Source organism: Passer montanus, unplaced genomic scaffold (genome assembly GCF_014805655.1).
Source record: "Passer montanus isolate IOZ18808 unplaced genomic scaffold, ASM1480565v1 scaffold18, whole genome shotgun sequence".
Classification (NCBI taxonomy): domain Eukaryota; kingdom Metazoa; phylum Chordata; class Aves; order Passeriformes; family Passeridae; genus Passer; species Passer montanus.
In genome coordinates, this window is record NW_024365381.1 from 796,654 (window position 1) to 824,631 (window position 27,978).

Here is a 27,978-nt window from a genome sequence, read left to right on the forward strand (position 1 = left end):
GTAGAGCTCCACAAAGCTATACTTACTAAATACTACACTGTTTGTCAGAGATTCTCCCTTTTTTGGGACACATTAATCTGAAGTATTTAAAGCAATCATGGCATGGCCTGAACACAATAGGGGAATGTCCTCCATGACAAATGCCAGGTGCTGCTGCCAGCAGAGCCATTCCCTGACCCTAGGAGCTGGCAGAACAGAACGTCTCAATTGGCTCGGAGGACAGCCAGCTTTCTGAGGAGCCATTTAGTAACTTCCCTAGCCACAAGCAGAAATAAACTTGTGCCATGCACTTAAAATAATAGAAAGAAAAGGCTAGATGGGGACACAAAAAATCTAAAATAAAGCCTTCTGCCTGCCTGCTTCTGAATAGTAAGGATAGAAGAGATCACCATTACAAGAAAACAGAAGAATACAAATTCACTAAATCAGAAAAATATTTAACACAAATTTTTATCCCAGGGCTCTTTTTCCCTACATCTTGTAGCACTGTATCTGTTTCATATTTTGTCTCATTTTGCTTATTTTAATTTTAAATAAATCTTAAATGGATGCTCTGTTCTTTGGATAACTTGATGTTCTGGCATACTGTATGTTGGCAATGAGCACTCATTCATCAAATATATGAGTGATTCTGAAATTCTTTAATTGGGTAAGATCCCTGTACTATTAAATCTAAAGTAGAAATGCAAGGGTTTGAAAGGCTGGGCCAAAGAGTTATAACAGGAAGAGAATGTGTATCACAATTCTTGCTGCATTAGCATATACTTAGAAGATCACCAGTCCATTTTGAAAATTATATAATCTAAAACCACAACATAATACAGAATTGGTTTTAAAATTTAGCCTGAAATATCTGCATATTTCATATCTTTTTATTAGGCTTTAAGTGTTCACATGTGAAATCCTGACACCCCTCACTATCTCCTGCTCAGTATCAGGTTTTCACATCTTCAAAGAATTTACCCATTTCTTTTAAAAGGATTTCTTTCTGGCAGAAATAAGGAACCCAGTCCAGCTTTACTGAAAACTGGATTAGGTTCTATGATACTGGCATGTTCTTCTGTGAAAAATACAATCCAAGTAGGATTTTATTGCTAGTGGGCAAAAATTTTAAAAATAGTAGTGATTGGGAAACCAAAGTCACATTTTTCAAAACAGGCCCTTCAGCACCTACACATCTTTGTGCTTTTCAATGCGATTAACGTTTCTGTAGATAAAATATATCTGAAGGTGAAATTTAAGATTCTGAACCACTTTGACTGTTTTGAAAATATTACCCGGAAATTTCACATAATTGTTCAATAGAGAACATTGTTTATTTTTTTGCTTTAAAGTAGCCTTTCTCTAAAGCTAGAAATTTTAATATCATTTTCTAGGACTTATGGAAAATGTTCACTTAAACAAATCTGCAAACCCAAGTTTCAATTTCTTGGGCAACTTCAGCATCTGCTTTGTTTGTACCAGCAAGTGAAATTGAAAGCAATACATTATCCAGCCTTAAGGGCTTGCTTCTCTTTCTCCTTTCAATTAATCTTGTCTCCAAGGAGTCCTGCATTAAAATAAAATAAAATATCAATACTATTCTTTTTTAAATTTCTATGTGTTTAATTATAAGCAGCAATTAATCAATTTTTTTCAATTTCACTTCTTCTTGGGGGCATCTCACTGATAAAGTGAAAATCAACACCAATGTATTAATCAAATAATCACAAAACTTTGAGGCAAAAAAGTGTTTACCCCATCAAGATTTTAACCTAAAGCTAAGCAAATCCCATCTTTTACTTGAATTATTGGTAGAACTCATTTATTTTTCCTCAAAAACATTTTCTGTGTATATATTAAATTTCAGTAGCAAAGGGCCAATTTCTCTTTTCAATTACACTCTGCAACTTCATTAACACCAGTGGAATTGTTTGGATATAAATAATGGCAAAAAATTACTCACACTTTACACTTATTTTTGTGGCTACTTTCTATTAGTAGTCAGATACTAATACTTTCTATTAGAGAAAACAGAGCTCACAATTAATCCACACTGATATTCCTAGTATGATCCTAAAGCCTGGAAAATGCAAATTTCAATCATTTTGACATTGTTGTTCCTACTAAATCCATTTTAAATGGAAGAACATTAGCTACTGCCTCTCTGTTCAACGTTTTAATATCAGTGGATCAAACCAAATCTCTCTGGATAGGCTTGGATTTTGATCTATGTGCAAGATTAGTTAAGAGTCACCCAGATTTTCATTCAAACCCTTCGTTTCTAAGAACTCTCAGTATATCTGACAAGTTTGCCTTCCTGCTCCAATTATTTTTTGTGACTATATATATAAAGTCCTCTGACAATGTATTTGACATCATTTATATAACAACTATCATTAGATTTTTTTTAAGTACTGTTACAGGTAAGAAATTCAACTATTCCAGGAGTTAATTTCAATTTCTAGAATAATTCTTACAATAATAACCTCTCTTTTTTGTTTGTTTGTTTGCTTAATCTATTTAATTATTTCCACTCTCTTAATCAGGTCAGATAATTCAGTTAACTGCAGCAATGTCTTTATATTTGCACAGGCAAAATGTTGCCCGTCAACAGACATCCTAAAGTTTTTTCTTCTAATCTGTAAACTAATATTTTCCACTGAAAGATTTAAAAAGCTTTAGTATATTTCTGCTGCACAGCTAAGTTCTCAAAAAAAAAGTGTAGGGCTGATTTATATTCATTTACCTAAATAAAATACATCTGCCAAATTATTTTACATTGTGCAGTAGTAAATTTATCACTAGAGCAGTAATGAACACCCTTCCAATAAGAAAAGTGTAAACACTGACAACTTCATTACAGCACATTCTGCCACACACCACTTCCCCACTCACAATCACAGCCTCTAAGAGAAGCTTTGTGCTTCCTGGGAAGGAAATTATTTGTGATGAACTTACTACCACTGCTACTTTTCTTTGCCCTTGTTAATATCTGGATCTCTTACACAAGTGCCTTTATTTACACATGTGTATTTTGTACGTATAAGATACACATACTTATTTATCTGCCTTATTTAGCCCCACCCAGACAACCTGAATATGCGAAATCGTGTCTGACTGGCAAGTTACTTGAGAAATTAAAAATTTCATGTAAGCACAAAACAATTACAGGGTTTGTTTACATATTTTTGAAAATGTGGAACTTAAGTCTGCTTCATAAATTTCATCACCTTTAATTGTAAAAAAGCAGCCAGTGAATTATTTTTAATAATTTATTTGTGATCAAGAGTGATCATGGATTATTTTTTATCATTATATTTCTATCTCAGTTTCATACAAGTGGTAATATTTTATTAAAAGTTAGCTCTATATTATTTTGATTAGTTGTTTTGCTGTCTCTATGGACAAATAAATAAATCCATAGCTCAATAAGAACTCAAATAAATACCGTGTCAGCAAAGCAGCTGATTACATTATCTTAAAAAATCTGATGTAGAGAAATGTATATTGACAATCACTTTTTTAGTGGACCTGACCATAGAGATAAAACCTCCAAATTCTGCGTTTTTAATGCTGCTGGCCTTATGCAAAAATGAGATTTTTCTCTTGATCTGTTGAAATCCATTACTTTACACTAATAAGGAGTTTACTAGAAAAAGTTTTATGTGCTCTCCAGAGGCAAAAACCTTCAAGTTTGATGTAATAACAATCATTGCTAAAAACATGTCTGTCAATATGTGATCTTAAAACAATCTCTCTAAGAGAGGTATATCTCAGGTATTATTACAAGACACACTTTTACATATTCTATTAGCACTTTATTAAGCTGTTTATGTAGTGCTATTTTAATGATGAATCTATTGTTTCTTGCACAAAGTTTTCAACATCTTGATGACTCCCACATCTTTTCAATCTTATAAACCATCTTCACAGTTCTCTAAATCTATACTAAGATTTTTTTTTTAGATTTTACCGATTCTATTGGGCCTCGGTTTAACAAGCCATCACTAGTCCTCAGCTAAGGAAATCAGTAAAAAATAGCTGTCCAGAGCAGGTATCTACAGAGGTGAATGATGATTTTAGTTCACTCTGTTGTGAAATAATTCTACAAATTAAATAAAAGTAGTTTCATGTTGCATACCACAATCACATCTGTTTACCAACAAGGAGCTGGGCCCGTAATGTCCACCTGTAAGAGAGTTCAGGCTTCACCCTCTAATTTAAAAGTCATGGAAAACACAAAAAGCATCAAGTCATAAAAAACAGGAAAGCATACCAATTTTCTTTTCTTTTTAAAGGTGCTTATTTCAGACTTTGATTATAGTATATTTTACCTTTCAAAGTGAAAGTAAGACGCTTAAAGCAGCAGCTGCTGGACAGCAGTGCGTGTTCAAGGCTTGATCTCCTGTCTGCACTCTGTCCTGCTATCAGGAGTAACACCTCCTCAGCCTTCCCCACCTTCTTCCATCCCACTGCTTTGATGGAGAAGCACACAGCACTTTACAAATCCTTGTCTCCACTTTTTCTACACATGAATACTTACTATGACAAAGCATTGCAAATCTGATCCTGCCTCCTGCCTTCTCCTTCACTAAAAGAGCGTAGAGTATTTGGACAGCAATTCAGTTCACCAAACCATTCAATGGGCACAGGATGTCATTCCTGCCCATGTCCTGGGCTCTTTACAAAAAGGATCTTGTCACCCAAGGATGGACAGACAGCCCCTGGGCTTGGACCTGCAACACAGGTGTGCTGTCACTGCACAGCCAGATACACCTTCAGCAGGGTACCTTGGACATTTTGGCCCGTGGGATCAAGAGAAGAAGAAAGAAGTGTCCACACCACATACAGCCCCAAACAATCCCAAATGGAAGTGAAAGAGATTTCCAGAAAAATGCTGCCCCCACTGACTAACATTCCTTTCTTCCTCCTGCAGATCAAAAGACCCTTTCTACCCACAATCCAGCCATCAGGTTACAGTGATAAATTTTCAGCACTTCTCATCTGGTTCTTCTAGTAAAAGCTGTTCAGCTCTCTACAACTACGTAAAACTCCACAATACTTTTACTTAGAAGGTAACTTTTCACCTGAAGATTCCATCTGGGACCCTCTGTTTCACAAATGAAGCCCAGTTCCTTAGTGAACATGAAGATATTTCCTTCTTTATCAAGGTCAGCTTTCCCAGAGAATTTCTTCATTTCTTTTTAGCTCTCTGCCTTCCCACAAAAGCACACTGTTTCAAATGTTAAGGACAGAAGCAAGCACCAGACATGCAAGCCTTTTAACATGTGAAACAAACAGTGAAATCATCTCACTGCAGAGTAAAACAGTACCTAATTATATGGATAATGGCCTCACATGTTCTGCACCCAGTGTAATCCTTTATGATTCACTTGAGAAACAAAATGCCCCGCTTAAAAATAATGTTTAAATCTGTGTGCTGCCCATTTGAACAGCAGGCATTTCTCCAGCAGCTTGATGTTCCCACAAAACAAGATCTTCTTTCCTGTAATAATTCTATTTCCAGGAAATAATAGGCATCAACATGACATGTAATAGTGGTTAAAAAATCAGCCTTTGAAGTAGTAAATGATCACAAGAACTCTTTTTTAATGTCCAGAGCAGTTGTAAAAAATTATCTAACTACTTGACTTCTTTTTGTTCATTTCTGTATGGCCAACTTGATGCAAAACATTTCTGCACAATTAAGGGAAAATTTAATATTGAATCTTGTTTTTCCATTCCTGAAGCACCTCATATCTCTTAGAGACACATCAGACAGAGCTAACTGAATGTCACTAGCTTTAGCTTTTATGAGTTTTGAAAGTTATTTGCAACTTTCTCATGCACCCATTTCTTATGTAGAAACAAACTTTTCATCCCATTTTCTTCCTGTTAAATTTCCTTTTCTTTTTAAAGATTCAGTGTCCCTGGACCTCTGAAAAATTCTCACTTATTTCAAATTACCTATCACCTGCAATACAGAACTGACTTCCTTGGTTTCTTCCAGAATCCTTAGGAATATACTTGTAGTAACCATAAAAAAATCCCAAGTGGCAGGAGCCCTCTTGATGCCCAAGGCACAGCTCATAAGCTATTAAAAAAAATATGCAGACACTGAATTTAGCATGAACCATTGATACTAAAGTGTGTCTGTAGCATGTTTCCATTTCTGATTAATCCTGTACACAATGTTAAGTAGTAGAGGAATAAACAAAATTCTACAGTCCCCAGAACAGTGGAACTGGAAACAGTTTTGCATAATTTTGGATATAAAAAACCCTTCTGATTAGCACCTTCCTGTGATTTTTCCTTCTAGAAAATAACTGATACTCATTACCTATGGATTGTACTACAGCCATAATTTTATGATCTATCTATTATGATCTCTATTATAATCATAATATATCCATTATTATCCCCAACATTTTAAAAGACTCTGATTTAATCTTTCTTTTCTAGACTCCCACTGTTGCATTGCAGGTGAATTTCTATACCTTAAACTTCATATACTCAATTACATAACATTTAATATCACATGTAACAAATTTCATCTCTGTTGAAGACTGACCATCTTCTGTGGTTTATCTTTTAATCAGGGTTTATTCAGCCACTCAAAATTACTGCTGTTATGACCCATCCTTAACATTATTGTTGCAAAGTTTGCATTCTCTATACAGCACTAACACGCAAAAAATCAGTATTTCATATTAGACAGCTCTAAAATTTCATTGCTGATGTACTCCACACATCACATCTCGGGGCTGTGCTGGGCCTCATTAGTGTGCAGCCTTGCAGCAAAGAAGGCCAATGGCACACTGAGCTGTATTGACAGGAATGTGTGCAGTAGGTGCCCTTCTCTTTCCAACATCTGTGACATTGCATCCAGTCCAGTTTTTCCAGTTTGGGGCTCTTCAGGACAAGAAATACAGGAACCTAGTGGAGCAAGGCACTGCAGAAGGCCACCAAGACACAAAGGGGACTGCACTACTATGAGAGGCTGAGAGAACAGGGTTTGTTCATCCACAAGCACAGAAGGTGAAATAAAGACATTCCTGTCTACAGCTATCTAGTGGAATGCTACAAAGAAGATGGAGCTACAAAGAAGATGGAGCCAGGCCCTTTGCAGATATGTACAGTTTTAGGACAAGAGATGAAGACAGAAGCTGTAATACAGACAACTCCAACTGAATATTAGGAAAACCTCTTTTGCCATGAGGTGGTCAAACACTACAAGTTAGTCAGCTGATTCTACAAGTTGTAGAATCTTCATCCATGGAGATATTCAAAACCTAATTTGACACAGACCTGGACACCTGATGCAGATGACCCTGCCTCAGCAGTGGGAGTTGGACTGGATGAACTCCAGAGGTTCCTGCCAACCTCAGCTCTTTTGTGATTTGAAGCAAGTCATAGCCTAGCCTCTCATGACATCATACAGTAAAATCAGGCCCTGGTCAAAACTGTTGATAGACGTTCTAACCTGAAAAGAAATCAAACTCTTTCCTACACTTCCAAATTTGCTGTGGAAGAAATCCAGCTTCCTTTCACTCTCTTTCCAACACATTCTTGTAGGTTTCTGAGCTGTATTTATCTTCCACAAAAGTCTACACAATGATGTTCTAGAATACAACTACCATTTTCCCTCTCAAGATGACAGGAAATGTGCCCACCCAATTTTCAATTCCCCCTCCTGGAACTCTCCAAATCTCTTCTACTGATTAAAGACTTGGTTATCAGACCACTACTATACAATTACTTATGGATACCAACCTCCTGATGAACAGCATTCCACAAGTTGTCTTTCACCTCCCTTTCCTTCAACAAATGAACACAAGAGGAATTATTTCAAGCTAGAACTCAAGGAAGAACAAGTTGTATACCTGCAGCTACCTAGATAAACCTGAAGCCTTTCTAGTAGTGCCAAGTCTACATTGATACAGCTGAAATACATTACTTCAAATACTTGAGCATACAATTAATTAAACTTACATACATGATGACTTATCTCTGCTAACAGGCAAACTTAGATATTTATGAAAACAATTATTACAAATCAGTTATTTCTCAAAAAATGGCATACAGAAATTATATGGGCCCAATATTGCATACCTTTGACAAAAGTGATCAATGCATATTTTGATTACATGTCCTTTCAACTAATGCCTATATTACAACAAGTTGATTTTGTTTACTTTTATCAGGTACAAAATAGCCTGCATCCTGGTCTAAAAGTATAATACATGCTGAAGTTCACACATGTTCATTGCAATTTTCAAGTCAGCACCGCAATTAATTTTATGCCATTGGGGTTTCACCAAGCAAAAATAATATCCAAGCATTTAATTTTGCTGAATTCAATCTGTTTAATATACACTTTGCTTGATCATAAAAAAAATAAAACTTCAAATAGGAGTGTAAAATTAACGTGTTACAGCAAACCCTTTCCAACAAATGAAGAATAAACAGCAATTAAAACTATGAACTCTTCAAAGCAGGCACACTTTTTTGTTTTTCCTAGGCATTGTATAGTATGATGCCTTGTCCATACAGTCCAAATAAGGTCTTCCTTAATCATATCAGCACAAGATAAAAACACATTAGGTAGGAAGGGTAATTAAGCTGTGAGACATCTCATATCCATTCATGAAATGCACTGAAAAATTATAGTAGCCAAAACTATTTAACTGAGACCATTTTCTTCAACAATTTTTAAGCGAGAGAATCACCAAGGAGATTTGCTATGGCTTCCAGAAATATTCTACACAACAATGCAAGAACAGGAGTACTAGGTCAGACCAGTGTTTCCTGTATCCCATGTCCAACAGTCCTCAAAAGTGGCCGCAAGGAACAACATGACAGCATATATAATACACACCCAGAGTCTCCATCCAATCATTTTCAGTGCAGGCATTTCCTCAAATAAATATGTATTTAGTAACATTCACTGGATTACTCTGTCATTAATTTGTTCCATCTCCTCTGAATTTCATAAAAGCTCTTCACACCCTAACACATTTAAAAGACATCACTTCTCTTAGAGGAACTCATCATGCCAGACCAACCAAGCACACTGATAAAATACTCAGCAGCAGTAACAGTAGTACTAACACATCCACTATGTAACCAGGTACTACAGGACAAAACCCCTGCCCTGAGCCCCCAAAATCCTAGAGAGCAAGTATCAAATAAGAGATAGGAAAATATTTAGAAGCAGTAAGACGACAGCAGCTAGTATCACAAGAAATGATATCTAGTTAGAGGTAGCTTGATGCTTTTGTAGGCATTTCAAGAAACAACTTGGGCAGAAAGACAAATCCAAAAGGTGATGTTACAAAGGAATTCTAGTCCAGGCATAAGGTATAAAACAAATGCATGTTTGCAAAATAGTAAATGGGCAACAGGGATGCTGTTACAACTTGAAGGAAAACCTTGATAAAGAGAAATAGTATGATGGAGCTGGGTGAAGAAGGACTTGAAACTTAGGGCAAGATACTAATATTTCACGCACCAGAGAAGAAAAGTTAGGGGGGACATAAAAGACATGGTCAGTGTGACAGTCTGTCACTCTAAAAATGATCTCTGTAAGACAATTCTGGATAGATAGGACTGGAGAAAAAATATTTTTCAATGGTAGTAAGGATGAGCATTTAACTGAAGAGTCACAGGAAAGTATACAGCAGGTATGTTAAGCAGAAAAAGCCTGCAAGACTTTGATGCAGTCTGAATGCAAAGAACTTCAGAATAGAACAAAAGTTACACTAGGTCAGTAAAAAAATCAATATAGCAGAAAAAGAGCATCCCTTTCCATGATATTCCATGTCAGTATTCAGCAATCAGCTGTGTAAAAACTTCCTGAAGTTGAGTTGCCTCATCACCATCACACTTAACAGCTCCTCAGAGATGTAATAGAGTAATGCCTGATGCATTTTTGAGCCTGTTCATATTTTGACCTCTAAAACACCCTTTGGCAAGGAATTCCACTGAGCAATTCAATTGCATGCTACACGGTAGGATGGAAGGGAGGCACGTAGAAAAGACATGAAAACAAAACAAAACAAAACCTCCAAAAAAATTACAGCTTCTGTTAAACATTTTAAAACTGCTTCCTCAGAATTTCACAGAATGTTTCCTTGTTCTCATAATATTAAAGTTAATGAACACTTGTTCCCCAACAACCTTCTTGAGGCCTTGCTCAGTCATCTTTTCCAAGAGGAAGTATTTTATTTTAACTCTTCCTCTGACAAAACTCCTTTCATCTATCTCCTCAGCCTTTCTGCCTTTATCTCAAACTACAGTATCTTTTTGAAATAATGAAAACAAAAATACACACCACAGATAAGTTTCACACACTGGATTTATGGACTGGCATTCGTGTTTTTGGTTTGTTTTTTTATTTCTTTCCTATTTATGCCAAATAATCTATTTGCCTTTTAAACTACTATGCTACAAGGAAGAGGTCTGTATCAGTGAGACTGCCAAATTATAGACCTCTCCTAACAGGCAATATAGCAGTGTTAACTTGAAAAGTAGATGGAGGGCTTGTAAAGAACTCTAGGAGATCTGTTTTGACTACAGGAATCTAAGATAGGCAATAAGGAGACGACAGAGAAGCAAGACTACATTTTCATTGATAGATATACCATAAGCCTATGAATCATCTGCAAAGAGATGATACTTAAATTGTCTTTCCACATAAGATTATGCAAAGATGAAGAGCAGAATAAGGGGGGAGAAAAGGAGGCGGTTGAGAGACAGCATGTTGCAGAACTCCCACACAAAGCTGGGTTATGAATGAGAAAGATCCTCCAAAGGATGTGCTGAAGAAGTGATCAAAGTATCAAAAGCAGCACAAAGATGACATTTGCCAAGAAGTCACAGGGCAAAAAGAACAGGGACATGGTCAAGTGTTTTCACAGCTGGCTGGCAGACTGAGAGAATCAAAGCTTAAGATTTAAAGTGCAATTTACAATTATTAAAGTGATCTTCAGAAGTCCATATCTTGCTTGGAGAGACAGTCTCAGAAGTGATCCAGTGCAATCACCCCACTTAGTCACACGTGCCTGTGCTCTGGCTCTCAGCATGCCCTGAGCACTACTGCCCATGGCTGCAATGCCCTCTGCACTGTGCCTGCTCCTGCTGCAGCAGCACAGGGAGCAGCACCACGGAGCACGAGGCTAAGAAGCTGCTTTACTCACAGTATTGCAATACCAAGGCCTTTTATTTCGCAACTGAATTTGCCTTATACAGCCCTCTGAGAAGAAGATCATATTGACCTGAGCTGTTATGAATTCCAACTGGAAGGGAGTAGCACATTTCCGAGGCTCTAGCAGGAACCAGGACATAAGCAGAAGGGCGGCCCCACTGCTATGGATTTGCATTGCCTTTTGTGACCCATTCCCAGATCAGTTAACCACATTTGCCATCTCCTGCTTTCTCTTGCCAGAGAAGGAAATTACTAAAAAATTTAACAAGTACAGTTTCCCACCCTGAACTGTCTTTAAGGAATTGGTCCATGAAGTGGAACAGGCAAGAACAAAATAACTACTTAATTTTTTTTTTTTTTGATCCTCCTATTCCTCTCAATTTTGCATACACATCTCCCATAAAAGGTGTTTTGTAGGTGTGCTATGTGATTGCACAACAGCCAAAATTAGTAAGAAACTCCATAAACTAACTTGTTTTCCAACAATGACATGTGCACATGAAAATATCACAGATACTTCTATACACTAACCACTTCTGAAAATACAAATGAAAAAAAACAGTAATCTTCCAAGATCTCTCTTTTTCATTGCACACAGCAAAGGAAAAAGGAAAAAAAACAAAACCCACCACCATTCTAACTGATATACTTTATTTATTAACATTTTCTGTCCCTTAGAAAAAAGACAAATTAATTATAATTAGCTCCCATTTGGACAATTTTGTGTATGGCATTCATATCAGCGATGTGTTGAAAAAAGAGCCAAAATCAACACATACATTTTCTTAAGTGAAGACTTGAATAAAACAAAGTCAGGCACTTGGTTCCTCTTTCATTCCATATGATACACAGCTGCGTCAATCCCATCAGGAAACAGGCAACAGGAAATTCTTAACATTCTGAAGAGAAATCTAAAGATGTGTCTCATCACCCTTCCTCCTGAAAGTGCTTTTCAATGTTTAGAAGTGCTAAAAGATGTTTATACAAGTCCTAAAATTATTAATTACTTTGCTTAGCTTTTAAGCAGCTCTAGGCCTCATTAAGTAGCTAACAATGAGACAATTTTTTTTTTTCTTTTTATAAGTTGCCTATACTTTTTCATTTCCTTCATCTCAAAATATAAATTGTTAAGGCAACCTTGACACCTACGGACAAAATCAAAGCCAAGTACTCTAGCTATTGGAAAATGTTTGTTCATAATGTGCTGCTCCTGTGTTATTTGTGTTTCTAACTACAGCTCTTGCATATATAATTCCATTATACTTTTATAAATCACCATTTTGAAAAATGCTTTTGAACCATTAATATATTTTCCTGGTTAAAATTCTTTGAGATGTTCTTAACAAGAGTCTTAGATAATGAATTTGGGCAAACTCTGGAACAGTCTTTACAGTATTATCATTCTCATTAATTTTCAGAACTACCCACTGTGTTGAGATGATTGTCATGGGCCTAAGACTTCAATTTGGCTAAATATTTTTGCATATATTTCAACATATAAGTAACTAACAGATGTTTAAAATGTTAAGTTCACAATCTAGAAATAGTTAAATATTTACTGTAGTATCGTAATTTGGTTTTGCATTTATTTTTATTTTTCTGCTTCTATCTTTAAACACTCTTTTAGAGTCCTGCTTCACTGTAGGCAAAATGCTTTAAAACAACATCACATGAAAACAAAACATACTTGATTTAGTAAATACAGCTGTGTTTTTAAAGAAAGAAAAGAAATAAACACTTTAAGGTACCACAAATTAAAATAAAGAGAAAAGAAAAGAAAACATTTAATGTAGAAATGTTACTTTTACCTAAGGTCTAGGCTTAATGTAAAACCTTTTAAATTGTTTGCATAATAAAAGCTGTAAAATTCATGTTTTATTTCTGCTTTAGAAACCTTAATACATTCTACTGTCTTGTACCATTCCTAGAAGGCTCTATTAGATGAAAACAAAATTACTTTCAAAGTGTTCATACACAGCATATACAGTATCTTACTTTAGTCCAAAATATTCTTTTTCTTTGCTTTTTTTTTTGTTTTGTTTTTTGGGTGTTTTGGGGGATTTTTGGTTTGGTTTGGTTTGGTTTTTTATTATCTTTGAAGACTGCTTCTGTTTCCATTGTTTCATCCTTAACCATTCACATATCAGAGCAATAAGTATTTCATTACTGGTTTATCTGTCCAGAGGCTTGAGAAGCAGTAACAATTAACCCTCCCTTCACAGTGATTGATACAGGCTTTGCTTTCAATTTGTTCCACTACACAGATCATGAAATTCTGAATGCGATCATCCTTATTGACCTACACTTTCAAACACACGGCTACAATGAGATGAAAGTAATTATTAAAAGGAACACAGGACTACTCAATGCTGAAACAAAGTCTTGAAAAATCTTTTAGATGACCTTCTCATAAAATTAGCATCTTTTGATGTGAAATAAAATTATGGATTTTCTTCAAAATCTGGAAATATTCAATGTAAATCTGATCAAAGTACAATATCATTATATCACACAAGCCCAGTTCTAATGTCACATCAGTTCATATCTGACCCAATAAACAGTAACTTCAACCAGAGTGATCATAGTAGGATCACGCCCTATATATTTTAAAAGTTCCTCTGTCAGCTTTGTTTTACACCAGCTCTGCTAAAATTGTTGTGTTGAAAATGACAAGACAGTAATTTCTATTCTATTGTAGTCTGTTTCAAGAAAGAAACAGTGTTTCTTTTTAAGATTCTGGACTTCTTGAGGCACCTAATGTAAATAAGCAGAGAGGAAATTCAGACTGCTAAGGAAAAATGAGAAACTCAAGTCAGATTTCCATCATCAGCTGAGATGAACCAGGACCTATACACACTACTGCTGGAGACTTACTGCAGTGGAAAACAAATATTTTTCATAAACTCTGGAAAAAGAACTCCACAAAATATTAATTTAACTGATACATTTTTTTAAAAATTAAATAGGATTGGTAGGTGAAGAGTAATAATAGAACTATTTAAAAAATGGGATTCAGTCAAAGAAAATCAGGATAGAAAACTGTGCAGAAGGATGTTCTTACAGGCCCGAGGCTCTAATCACAAAACAAAGTGATGGAGATGAACCAATACTGCATGGATTAGCAATGAATTATTTTGAACTATAATCATGTGCCAGCACAAAGGGGAGGTAAAAACTAGCCATTACTCACAAGCTGATCTGCAGATAAGAAGAAAAAATAAGTGAAATAGGGAAAAATTTATATGCTAAACTGAGTCAGGAGAATAATGAAAATCTAAAATGTTGTTACACTTCAAGTAACATTATATTTAATGCCTTTCATGTATGGTATAATATTGAGTATTTACATAGTAGGGTCTGTAAGACACTAGGGCTAAAGCAGGGTTAAATTGGATAACTCTTCTGTAAACTAGTGCTGCATAGCAGTATGTGCTGAAAAATATCCTAATAGATTAGTTAGTTTTATAATAGCATACATGGGCATTAATTTCTCCCACTGTAAAACTGCAGGAAATACATATATATATATACACATGCATAGATGGAGACCGGGCCAGGTATATGAAAATGTGTAAATACACACACACACTTATGTATACACAGGCATATATAATGAGGGATTTAATTTCCATTAGTCCATCTGAGAGCTAAGCATCACCATCTTAAGACCGAATGTTAGTTTTCCCTTCAGAAGAAAATGTTAGAAATAATTTTGTGAGAAAAGAAAAATCAAGACTGCTATCCACAAAGATTCCTGAGATTCTTATGAACAGACTGTTTAAATGAAGAGCACTTTAATCAGTAGAGGAATCCTCACGTTTCTAATGTCTTGCTGTGCATTCTGCAGGTTATAGTAGCAGCTGGTAGAGGTCATATATCTTTTGTGAGCATCCCAAAAAGGCTCACTGCCAGACTGTTAAATTATGAATAAGCAATGAACAAAAGAATGCAGATACGGTGGTGACAAGATAATCCAAGCAAATTTATCTATGACAAATTTCACAGGATTAACAAATTACATTTACACAGAACAATAAAAATGAGAAGGAAAAAAAAAGGAAAAAAAAAAGAAAAAGAAAAAAAAGATGAGCCTACTTTTTGCTCACAGCATTAGAGGGAAAGAATATCTCCATTCCAGTACATGTATTCACATTTAACTTTAGATAAAGTAAGACATAGCTTGCTGAAGATGAGTAACTAGAATTATTTCCTTTCAAGCAAATACATATTCTGTATCTATCTAATGTAAAACATATGCCTGCACTTCGCAGTATACACGTATATAAGTCAGTGGAAAATCCTGTAAAGTTTTCCTCATAATTAGTAAGAAGCAGAATAAATATTGAAGAAGTCTAATTTAGCTTTTCAGGTGAAGCATCTTTCCATTTTCTGTCAGTTAAAACACACTTTTTCCCTTAATCACTTTGGGCTTTTTTCCTATTTGAATTGAGCAAATATTGCAACAAAATATAATTTCCACAGGAAACAAGTCATGAATAGAACTTTTTTTTTTTTTTGCAGTAGTACGATAATAAACATTAAAAAAAATAAATAAAACACTCCTAAAGGAATTTCAAATCCATAATCTAAATACTGGCTGCTCCTAAAGATAGACATTCAGTATGTCAAATAATCTGGAGGAAAGTAAAGGAGATTTGCAATGTTTGCTACATCCTGCAATCTTCTGTTCTGGTTTTCGGAAGTGATAAAAAAAATTGAAATGCTACTCTTAAAAAGCATGGAATATCAGTTTCAAAAGTGCAATTCTGTAAAGAAGTATTTTTCTTCTTACTAAAAAGGAAAGAAAATCAGAAAAAAAGGAATAAAAGGAAAGACAGCTAAGAAATTTGAGCATAAATAGAGTGATTGATAAAAGAAACAGCATATATGTTTGACAGATCTGGAATCAGCTGTATCTTTTCTATCACGCTTCTCATCTGAAATCTATTTTCTATCACCTCCATTTATTTCCTGTTGTTTGTTAATCTGAAACAGTTGTTGTTTAGTAAAAATAGATCTTCAATAAATATGGGCCTTATGAAACCATATGTATCATTTATGCATCAAATATATGTTCTTGTTACAGAGCACTGCCTACAAACAGGAAACCTCACTATTTAAGTGAACATCCAATTAATTAAGATACTTTAGTAAACTACTTGGATTCTGCAAACAAGTACTTGAGTACCATTTATCTAGCTCATTCAGCCAATGGAAAAAATTTCTGTACTTTTGATTTTTCCCAAGAAATATAAGTTTTGTTGTAAAACTGAACAGCAGCTCAGAAGGAACGAATAAATAAATTAGCCCAAAGTATTTGTTTTTCTTTTTATGTTCATCTTTTGCTTGTTACTTAGCAAGAGAAAACAGGTTTGTTTTTTAAAATGCAATTCTTTTCGAGAACCTCCTGTCCATACTGTTAGCAATTTATGCAAAGGTGAAGCAAACATGCCAATCCTACATCTAACTATAGTCAGACAAATAAAATCAGCTATTTTTTTCAGCTGTGAAGGTTGAAGGATAAGTACCACTGGCAGCTATTCTCTTCTTTTTTCAGTACTTTTTTCCTTTTTTAATCCTGCTGCCAGCACTGTCCATATTCAGCCACTCAGTTCTTTCTACTGACCTCAACCTTGACCTGTGAAAACTGCCCACTTACATTTTTTTTCCCACAAAGTAACAAATTCTGCTTCCCATCATCTCTAAGAAAAAACAGTTTTTAACCAACATTTTTCTAAAATTTGGTATATTATACTTTTGCTAAATTACAGCTTTGGCACCTAACTCATATAAGCTTAGGTAGTGAGTAAACTGATTGTAAATGTGCATTTGCACATGACTTTCAAATATGGCATTTAAGCAAGAGGGAAAGAATATCCCCCATCTCCTGTTTTAATATGTAAATATAGAGTTCTAATACATAAATACACAGTTCTGTCCCTAAATTTCAGCAAAACTATAACCCTTTAGTCTTTCATCCAAAATGACTGTTCAAAGACTATTCATTACACAATAAAATTCAGCTTAAAACAGTGTAATGTCTAATGAAGCCTGTTCTAAATTTTGGCTGGAGACAAAATTCCCAGGCAAGTATTTTAAAGGGAGCTTATAGAATTTAGGTGCCCATATTTCACTAAAATGTAGTATGTGTTGAATGCCTCAATCCAACAGGCTCTTCAGAAAATCCAAGCCCCTGGGACATCATTGTAGATTACATACATACATATTATTCTGACTATATCCCCTAAGTTCACTATATACATATGTAAACCTAACATGCCTGCAAGGTAATGGAACAGTACTTTTCCACTTAAATTATTTAACATAAGTGTTGAACTTCTATTATATATCAAGCTAACAGCTAATTTTAAATTGCAATCAAGCCATTCTCTGAAAGCACTTTATTTCAGTGGAGGTTTTGCCTGTAAAAGAAATGTAAATCCCTCTAATGAAGGCAGTGTAATCTTTGAATACACAGTCAAAATGGGGGTTGGAATTTTATTCCTAATGCTAACATTGACATCTTTTCCCACTTCTGCGAGTTCTCAAGAATTTTTTGTGTGTAACTATCTCATCAGTAAAACATGTAGAACAGCATTTTCAGACCTTTCCAAGCATGCAAAACCAAATAAAGAAGCATATCTACAAAAATACTCAGTATAAATATTAAAGTCTTCTTCAGACATTGGCTGACATCAACGAGAAGTTCCCCAGAACAGACAAATGACAGAACATGACAGAAGAGTGAAAGTCCAAAACGCAACATACAAGAAAGTCTGGGAAAATAGCCTTAGAAAGAAAATCTTCACAACTCTGCCTTCAGTAATCCATTTCAAATTCTTTGTAACATATCACTTGTTCCTTACTGTGCCTGGCTCTCGCCTGCATGTAGTGCTGGGTGAGGGCTGGCATAACTCTCAGTATCTAGCTGCAGCAGGCTGAGATCAGCATCTCCTTGAGAATCACTCCGCTTTTACTTGACAATCTCGAGACTTTCGCATTTTACAATAACACACAGAGGCAAAGTTCACTCCTCCTCTCATTAAGTATATTTGCCATTGCTATCTCTCTGAGGAAAAATTCACATCTATTAAATTATATGTTAAAAATACTTTTATCCTTGCTTGTGATTCTCCGTAGCATACTTTAATTGTGTACATAATTTCATTTAGGACTTTTCTAAAGATTAAGGTACAACTTGAACTTAATATTCTCCTAAAGACAGGGTCCAGTTCTGCCAAGTTAGAGACACAAATACTATCCTACCCTTACTGTACCTTCTTTGTCCTGTGTAATATACTTCTGTGGCATACAAAATTAACGAATATTTGTACTACTCAAAGTCCTGTTCAAATGAATGGCACAAGGGTCCTATTCATTTGACTAGGACTTTGTGTATTGCAAAACCACTGCTCAAGCTAGTCACAGAACAATGCTCTAGTCACATAAGACATGGCAGCAACTATTATATTCTTACTATGGCACATCTTCTTATGCAGCAAAATACAATATTATTACAAATTATCCTTATTATGCAAAGTCCTATTAAACAAAAAGTCGCACACCTCATTCGCACTAATGGGATTTTGTATGTTAAAGATAACATACGACAGCCTTATAAATATTACAGAGAAAGAAATTGCCTATTCTGAAAAATTGTAATTCTTTTGAAATGAATTTTCAAAACATTTCCTCTCATGGCCTTAAATCTTTTGCAGCTTCTTAAAAAAAAAAAAAATCCAAACAAGAAGCATAAGCAAACAGACCAAAGAAACAAACCACTGGGGTGAAAATGCAGTCTTTACTGTGTACCTTAAAAATATCCTATGTTAAGGATATGTAAACAAATTTCCAGGGTGACATCCTGCAGAACAAGTTTGTTTGATTAATTACAAAATACACTATGACTATGCTGACATGACTATGCTGAAAACACAAGATGAGGTGCTTTTATACCTGCAAGAGCTACTGCTGATAATAATATAAAATTGATCTGATGGAATAACTGAATGTAAGGTTTATTCACATGAGATGAGATTTCAGGAAATGGTTTCATAACAGTAAACAGTTACTTAATTGCTAACAAATGAACTTCTGCCACGTCGGTTAAATGGCTTCATTCTACTGACCTCGGTGAGAGAAGAATCATTCCAAAAATGTTAATGAAATTATAATAGTTAGTTTTCATGATCAGTATCAGTTATTAAAAATTCTTATCTTAGAATACATTTTCTGATAAAGATGATATTGTTATAAAGATCATTTTATGAAACAAAAAAAAAAATTAAACACTCTTTACTTTTTAGGAAGTATGGTGAGGAAACTAACACCTAGAATGTCAATTTTCAACAACTGCTTTACATCACTCTTGCAATAAAATTCCCATCTGGGCTGGCAACTTGTGTGCCAAGTTTCAAACAAATGTGATTCAAAATTGCCGGTATATTAGACTCTGAAATTCAAGTGAGATGCTAATAAAAAGAGATCAGTACTGACAACAGAGTCTCATATTCTCTTAAAAATACCTATGGCTCTGAGTGTTGTACTAATCTGTTAACAAAATTCTCTAATTATTTGTAACTTACTTATAGTACAGCATTAGAATATAATGCCATCAAATTGTTAGAAAACAAGGTAACTGGATATAGTTTGTAAGAAAAAAACAGTTGTGCTGTATGTATGTAAAGAATGTAAAAACGGCACTGCAGACAAAACCTTGTTTTTCAGAATCCCATTAGTTACTGAAAATACCTAATATAAGTTTTGTTGATCAATACTCTCATGTAAGCTCTAAATAATGTATGATTCCAGTGGAGAAAAATGCAGCAAATCAAATATGGTGGGAGAATGTTTCAAATTATGAAGAGTAGTATGACTGCTAATCCATAAATCAGAAATCAGAAAGATTGTTGTAATGTGGGAGGGCTCTATTTAATAAAGGTCATTATAACTCCTGGCTCTAGAGCTATAAGATCTAATATCCTCTCTGGTAGCTCTATGATATGCCCATGCATTACTGTTCTTGTTGACAGTCTGTTGCCTTGGAAATATTTCATTATTTCAGTTTTTCCATTTGTAGACCCTTGGCCTTGTGATATGAAGGCCACCCTATTTCATATTTTCGATTATCATTTAAGCAATCTTCTGGAGCTATTTATATAAAAGCAAGTGTTAGACAATGCATATCATCATTTATCACTGCTATGTTTAAGCTCATGCTCTAGAAAAAGTGCCAAAATAAAGGTTTTTTCTCTTTCACTTTAAACCAATAGCACTCTAATATTACGATATGCTATACAAATCAATGCTGGCATATCATATGCATGACACTTCTGTCTATTTCATTTTCTTAGGTGTATATCCACACAGCTGAAAAAACTAAACTATTGCTGTAACTGTAAAATTTGCAAACACTCACAGTTTAAAAGAAAATCAAACAAATCCAAGTGTGTAACTTTTCATATATTCTTTTAAGATCTAAACAGGTGAAAAAAGTTTCAAAACTATTCAAGGACTTGTTTACATCAGAGACTACTACTTTTTACATATGTTTTGTAAGCACATTTTTTCTGCTTGAAAAAATGTAACACAATCTACCTAAACACTTGTGGTAGTAAAGACTAAAAAAACAATGTACACAAAGTTAATTTAGAGGATTCTTAATGCTGAGAACTAGTTTACTGAAGCAGTAGCTAAGAGACCGCAAAACCCTTTCCGTAAGTGATATGCTCCTGTATTTCAAATGTCTTGGTTCCACAGATGAAAGGATGTGTACAGCTAAAACAGTTACATGCAAGACTTCATGAGCACATTACACAACTTTTAATAAAACGTACATCAGTATCTGTTCATTGAAGCATTGATCCATTTTCTCCAAAACTTTACGGAATAAACAGACTAACATTATTTTTGCTACAAAAAATGTCATCAACTTCTACATGCAATACTTATACCTAAACTATCCAGAGCACTGTACAGAGGGATAACAAAGTGAACCCTAAGGGCAAAAAACAACTTCTTGGACACTAGGCCAAGTTTGTGGCTATTAGTGTTCTAGGAATTTAGACTACCTTTTTCCCCTGAAATGATTACACCTCCCACTCCCTACAGGGAAAAACTACTCCGATCCAACCTTTAAAATGACAGCATCAGAGCTGAACAAGAAGATGCTATTAAAGGGCATTAAATTAAATACAGTATATCCTCCTACAACTTCAATCAGAATTTCAGACCAAGTGTTATTTAGTTCAGCTCTCAAGTGGAGCAGAATAACAAATCGCGCACTTTGATTTACCTTCTCCGAATGCCAAATGGAGACAGGTGATAAAGAAAGCACTCATGCACAGGCTATGAAGTTTCCCCTAGAAATTAATTCTATCTTCAAGATTCCTATCTCAGAGAAATTCCCAAAATGGCACACAAATATGCTTCTGCTGGAGAGATTACTGAAGCTATCCTGGCAAATACACTTAGCACTAATATAGTAACATTCTCAGAAAGAAGACAGCAGAATTGTTTGTTGTGGGGGAACAGGACTTATTCATGTGAATTGTTTTTCCAACAAAGAATTCTGCAGGAGAAAAACCTGCTGCTTTAAGTGTTATTAACACAGTAGAAACACCTTTGCAGCCACTGGAATGAAGATTTTAAAAAAATGTTTATAGTTGCAAATGAAAATCTGCAGTTAAGTAATTGACATCTGAGGATGCACTGTTTCCCCATTACTTGTATCTCCTAATTTTGCTACATATCAACATAGCCTTGTCAAAGTGCAACAGTTAACACTAATGCATCTAAGACAAGCACGCTAACACTTCAGTGCTGAATATGAGATATATAGGGTTTTTTATACCACGCAGTCTGCTTTCTTAGGAAAAAATGGCACAGCTACTTAGACAAAATCTGTGGGGTTTGGAAGTTGTACTAGAAACGCCGATCATTCTAAAATATGCAAGTATGAAATTAAGGCTGAAGTACTTTTGTTTAAATATTTTTCAGACTTATTTGTGCTGCGAAATATAAACCGACTAACACATGATCCAGCTACTTTTAAGGGCTCTCTGAATGGTAATTTCCATTTTTCCAGCTAGCCAGGAATCTTCCTCGCCCCTCACACTCAAGTTCACTTCTAACGCTAAAGGGGGCGGGAGGGAAAGAGCCCACCCCAAACCCTCTGGCTGCTCTTCTTCTGGGCATATATCTCGTCGCAGTGTAGCAATGAAGCTTTGAATACTTTTGTAAGAATCACAAAGTAACATCACATGAACTTGTACTCTTGTCTCCTACCAGTCACTTCCAGAAAGATTCACTTTACTAGAACAAATCCGCTACGGGCAATTCGTGTCACCAGCAGAGCACATTAATCACAAGCACTCTCTCCCAACAAAAGTACGTGGGGCAGGCGGCGGGCCGGGAACCAAGCGGGGGGGCAGCGCGATCACCCCCCGCCTCCCTCCCCGGACCCCGCGCACCGCCTCCCTCCGAGCCTCCCCGCCCGCGCACCGGCTCCGCTCTGCCCACCCGGGGCACGGCGGCGGCGGGCGGGGGCCGGGACACACAGACACATGCGCCCGCTCCACAACGCGCCCCGCCAAGCACCGGCTCCGGCAGCCGCGGCGGTGCGGCCAGCGGAGCGGGGCCGCTGCTGCGCGGCTTGTTCTGAGTGTGTGTCTGTGTGTCTGTGTGTGTGTCTGTGTGTGTGTGCGTGTGTGCGTGCGGCTGGCGGTGCGCACTAGGAGGAACTCACGGTGCCCGGCTGTGCGAGCAGCGGGTGCCGGCGGCAGGTCCCCCCACCCCGGCATGGCAGCCAGCCCCGGCCCCCGGCGCCGGCGGCTTGGCCCGGCCCGGCGCTGCTGCGGCGGCTGCTGCTGCTGCTGCTGCTGCAGGTTCAATAAAGAGAAAGTGTTACCGTTCTCGCCTGGAAGGATCCTGCTGAAAGCTTGGCTTGGTGGGCGCCATCTTCCTGGGATTTTTTTTTTTTTCTCCTCTCTCCCTTACTTTTCCCCCTCCTGATGTTGGTGTGTGTTGTGTGTCTAGCAGCAGCAGCGGCGGCAGCAATGGCCCCGGTTAGCCAGACAGGCTAAGGAAAAGTACTGAGGCCAAAGCATCGCGGGCTCCCACTCCTCCGCGCAGTCCTGGTGCAGGTTGCTTGCTCGCTTGCTTGCTAGCGCTGCTGCTGCCGCTGCCGCCGTCCATAAGCCGAGGAGCGGAGGGAGCCGGGGCCCCGCCGGCCCCAGAGACATGCCCAGCGCAGGCAGCGGCGGCGGCCGGCGGCGGCGGCGGGAAGAGCTGGCCGCGGCGCAGCCCCGGCGGGCAGCCCGGCCGCTGGCATCGCCCGGCAGGTGCGGCACACGCACACGCACACACACACACACACACACACACACTCACACTCTCACACACACACGCACGCACACGCACTCTCTCGCACACCCGCACACACACCCCCGCGCCCGCGGGCCGGGCTACGCGGGGTGCCAGGCCATCGGGCTAGCGGGGCGGGGGCGGGGGAGGGAAGGAGGGGTGTCAGGGATCTCCAGGCTTGACCGCTGTGAAAGTATTTCTGGGCATTTTCCAGCTGCTTTCCCAGCTCCGCTCCCGCTCTGCGTGCAGGGGACACAGCCTCTGCTGCCGGCGCAACAACGCCACTCAGTTGCAGTTTCGCACACTTTCTTCCTCTGGAGTCTGGGCTCCAGCAGCGAAGAGGAGCAGGGGGAGGCAGGGATTCTCTCTTCAACACCGCGGGCGCAGAAGCGCGGCGGGAATACACCGGGCACAGGCAGCGTGTCACCCGTGGGCTTCCACGGTGGAGGACGGGCTCGGGTGGGAGCAGCGGGCCGGGGGATGCGAGGGCCTTGCGACCCACGGGGCGGTACGCGGGTGTGCCCGGAGCCAGGCCGGACGGGCCGGGCCGGGGCGAACCTGCGCATCCCCCAGACACTTCCGAGAACGCGCCCGCACGTCCCGAGAGTGGGCATCGGGTACCAGCGAGACAAAAAGGAAATGTGAACTTAGAGTGATGACCCGCTTTGTTGGCAAAGGGTGTAGCACTTCACGCGGTTTTATTGGAGATCATGAAACTAATCATGAAGTAAAGGAGCGGGGGAAAGAAACCGCTACCTTAATCGTTCCTTCCAGGACACCGAGAGCCCGAGCGCTGCTAGCCCTTATAGAAGAAATTACTCGTTCGCTAAAAGCTTTTCATCTCCAAGGTAACTTTGTGGCTGTCTGCTGCTCCCTTGGAAGTACAAATGCCCGGGCCTGATCCTGCTCCCTGGGAAAATCCAACGGGCCTCCTTGGGGACAGGGGCAAGCCCCGAAGGTCGGCCGCATTTGTTCACGAGAAACGTGTCCGCGACTACTCCAAAAGTTTTTTGAGGGGGTGGGGGAGGAGGCTGGGGGCCAAGAGCGTGTGCGAGCCGCAGGGCAGAGCCGAGGGGAAGAACTTAGCAGAACACCTGGAAGTTTGGCTGCGGGGCGCCGTCCGGAGGACCGAAGGATTCCTTCCCGCAGGAGGCAGCCGGGCCGGCGTCGCTCGGCGCGGGGCCGGGGGCGCGGCCGCTTTGCGGGGCCGCCGCGNGCAGCGCCGCGCCGCGCTGCGCTGCGGGCGGCGGGAGGCGCCGCGGCCGCAAGGTGGGCACCCGGGCTGCGGGGGGGCTGCCTACACAAACTAGCAGATGCCGCTGCCGGCCGGCAGTCCTGTCTGCTCGCCCTCGAAATGAGGGAGGAAAAAAAAAAGAAGTTAACAGGTGTCTCCTGGGCTGTGGCAATAGAGGAAGGAGGTGTCGTGTGTGCCGCGTTTTAAGCGTTTTGAGAAAGCACGGAGAAAAATCGTTCGACGTAAACCACGCTGTTTCATCCATAATATAGAGTGAAAATTTGGAAGAAGTGCATAAATGTTTCCTCTCGTAGGTTAGTGTGCGAGGCATCCAGACTGGTCTGGATTCCTGGTAGTAAAAGTACTTGAATATCTATTAAGCACTGTTTGGATTAGATGTGTTAGTAGTTTGTCAGAGAAGTACTGTTTTTGTAACTTCTTCCTGATTACAGACTGATAGAACCAAACTATTAAACGCGAAGTACTAAAAAAATTGTATGCTGTCTTGTCTACATAATTCTGTTTAACTTAAAGTCTCCAGAGGTCTCTTTCATTTGTCTAAAAGCCAATCTGACATTTCTGACCCTTGACTTCCCCACTTCACAGACTAAACTATTGTGATTGCTGCCTGTACTTCCTCGTTAAAGTGTCCGTCAGTTTCCATTGTAATTTAAATATTTCATAGGTGACAAAAATCATACAGAATCCATAAAAAGAGAAACTTTAATCTGTTCTTTATAACTCTCACATTCAAGATTTTTTTTTTTTTTATATGAAGGATTGGTGTGTTTCCTTAAGCAAAACAAGACTCCTCCTTAGTTTCAAATATTTCTTAACTAAGAATGTCCTTAGGTATCATCAGAGCTTATTTCAGGAGCATCAGCTCCCTATTAACTCTCATTTGATAAAACCTACAAAAGTTGCCATCAAACGTTTTCTGTCACAGGCATCAAAACTATGGGAAGCAACACAAAAGTTGTTGAGCGACAGAGCAGGCAATGGTCAGTTATCTAAATCTGCCTCCTGAACTAATTAGGTTTGAAATATTATGCTGAAGCTTCCTATTTTTTTTTTCTTTTACATCATAGGAATGCTTAGTTTGGATGTTTAAGATTATACAGCATTTTTCTCGGTATTTAATTTAATGCGATAGTGGAAAGATACTCGGGGCAGTGCCCTTTTATTGCATTTAGAGAAATGTAAACGTTTTGTTGCGATTTCAGTAGATCTGTTGTCGTCTACCTTTTTTTTTGAGGCTACGAGTATAAGCTTATGATAAAGCTAGCTAACAGATTCAGACTTCAGGTTTAGAAGCATAAAGAAATGTCAGGTAATTAATTAAGCTTCAAGTTAGTATAAGCATATATCGATGAATTGTTAGGGCAAATGGGGAACGTCTTTAAACTTCATGATGACTTACTGCCAACTTTCTACGCTTTGCTTCCCAAAGGCGCTCTCTGTGAATTTCCTGCATTTGCATTAGAATGCATTTAAGATGAAAAAAAATAACAGTGCTGAGTATACTTAGGGTTTCGGCTATATTTCCCTGCAGTAACAGGTGACATGCTAAAACTGTTAAAACTACAGTGTGGAATTGCAAGTGTGCAACACCAAGTGAAAATTGTACTCATTCTTGGTTGAAAGAAAATTATCAATCAGCATACCATGATCAATTATCCCCCTGGCTGCCACACACTGGGATTTGCACAAGGCATTGACATTGAGAAATTCCTTTTTAGAAAGGATGAGCGGACGGGATCCCAAACTTTGCAGCAGCCAAGCTAAGATGCCGGGGTCTCACTTTTTTTTTGCTTTCTTTTTTCTTTTTTTTTCCCCCCTATTGTTTCTTTACAGCTCATCCAGGACAAAACTAGGAGATTGTGTTTACTTCTCAGTGCATTTTAAAAGATGCTGTATTTTTTAAAAGTAAAAAAGAGAGAAAAATACACCCTCCCTTCCAACCAAGCTCTCCCCCCCCCCCCAAACAAACAAAAAGGAGAGATAAAAAAAAATTAAAAAAAGAAAAGGAAAACAAAGAAACACAAAAGCACAAAGAAAAAAGCAGCCAAGCTAAGATGCCGGGGTCTCACTTTTTTTTTGCTTTCTTTTTTCTTTTTTTTTCCCCCCTATTGTTTCTTTACAGCTCATCCAGGACAAAACTAGGAGATTGTGTTTACTTCTCAGTGCATTTTAAAAGATGCTGTATTTTTTAAAAGTAAAAAAGAGAGAAAAATACACCCTCCCCTCCAACCAAGCTCTCCCCCACCCCCAAACAAACAGAAAGGAGAGATAAAAAAAAAAATTAAAAAAAGAAAAGGAAAACAAAGAAACACAAAAGCACAAAGAAAAAGCAAGTGAGGGAGCCTCAAGAAGAGCCGCACACCCCTCTCCCACTCGGTGCTCACCGTTGTTGGTAGGAGGTGATGCCCTGGACGTTTTGCGGGTTGCCGTTGGCCGCGGCGCCGGCTCGCCCCATGCCCGGCGCCGCCGGCACCCCCCCGGCCGCCCCGCCGGCCGCCGCCGCCGTCACCTGCACGCTGAAATCCGGGAAGATCCTGATCATCCCCGCGGCTCAGCACCCGGCGAGTGTCGGCGAAGAGGTGCAGCAGCAGCGACTCTCCCTCCGGCGGCTGCAGCAGCAGAGCCAGGCACACTGCAATCCCATTAGTGAGTGGCGGCCACTGTGAGTGAGGACGGGCGCTTTGATGTGAGCGGCTGGGCTGAGATTGAGGAGTTTGGGGGGGCTAGGGGTAAAGGGGAGGGGGGGAAATTTACCGAATTGCAAACATGCAACGCGTGAAGATTTGGGAAGCGAAGTGGAATATCAGAGCTACCAAAAAAAAAAAAAAAAAAGGTATGTCGAATACTACTGGAGCTGTAGATATAGGCGAAAAATCCAAGCTGAGGAGGGACGGGCAGGAGAGAGGGGGGCGCAATTACTTTAGCGGTGCAGTGAAAATGATGAGCAGCAAATGTTGCCTTTTTTCCCTCCTCCTTCTCGTCCCTCCACCCCCCACCCTCCACCCAAAATGCAAGTCTTAGAGGATTTCTCTGTCTCAATGAAGTAATAATAAAGGCGGCTGACCACAGTCTGGGCTAGCGCCAACTGTGCGGGGGGGCCGGGGGGGGGGAAGGCGGGGGGGAAGGGGAGGAATATCCCTGCTCCCAGAGTCCTGAGGAGAAGAGGAAGAGT

General features: G+C 38.7%; 1 protein-coding gene across 5 annotated transcripts in view; it reads right to left on the reverse strand.

Annotated features, from left to right (window-relative positions):
- Positions 1 to 27,771, reverse strand: part of NPAS3 (neuronal PAS domain protein 3) — a 594,914-nt gene extending 567,143 nt beyond the window's left edge. For 2 of the 5 annotated variants that reach the window (XM_039705452.1, XM_039705451.1), the window contains exons 1-3: positions 27,726 to 27,771; positions 27,561 to 27,615; positions 27,191 to 27,466 (exon numbers count right to left, since the gene is read on the reverse strand). In XM_039705452.1, coding sequence (XP_039561386.1) covers positions 27,191 to 27,348 — 158 coding nt within the window. In that variant the 5' untranslated portion in view covers positions 27,349 to 27,466; positions 27,561 to 27,615; positions 27,726 to 27,771. Of the gene's footprint in view, positions 1 to 23,096; positions 23,646 to 27,190; positions 27,467 to 27,560; positions 27,616 to 27,725 lie in introns of those variants that run through there. The other 3 variants (XM_039705455.1, XM_039705457.1, XM_039705458.1) reach the window with 3 other exon arrangements.
- Positions 27,772 to 27,978: the final 207 nt, after the last annotated feature.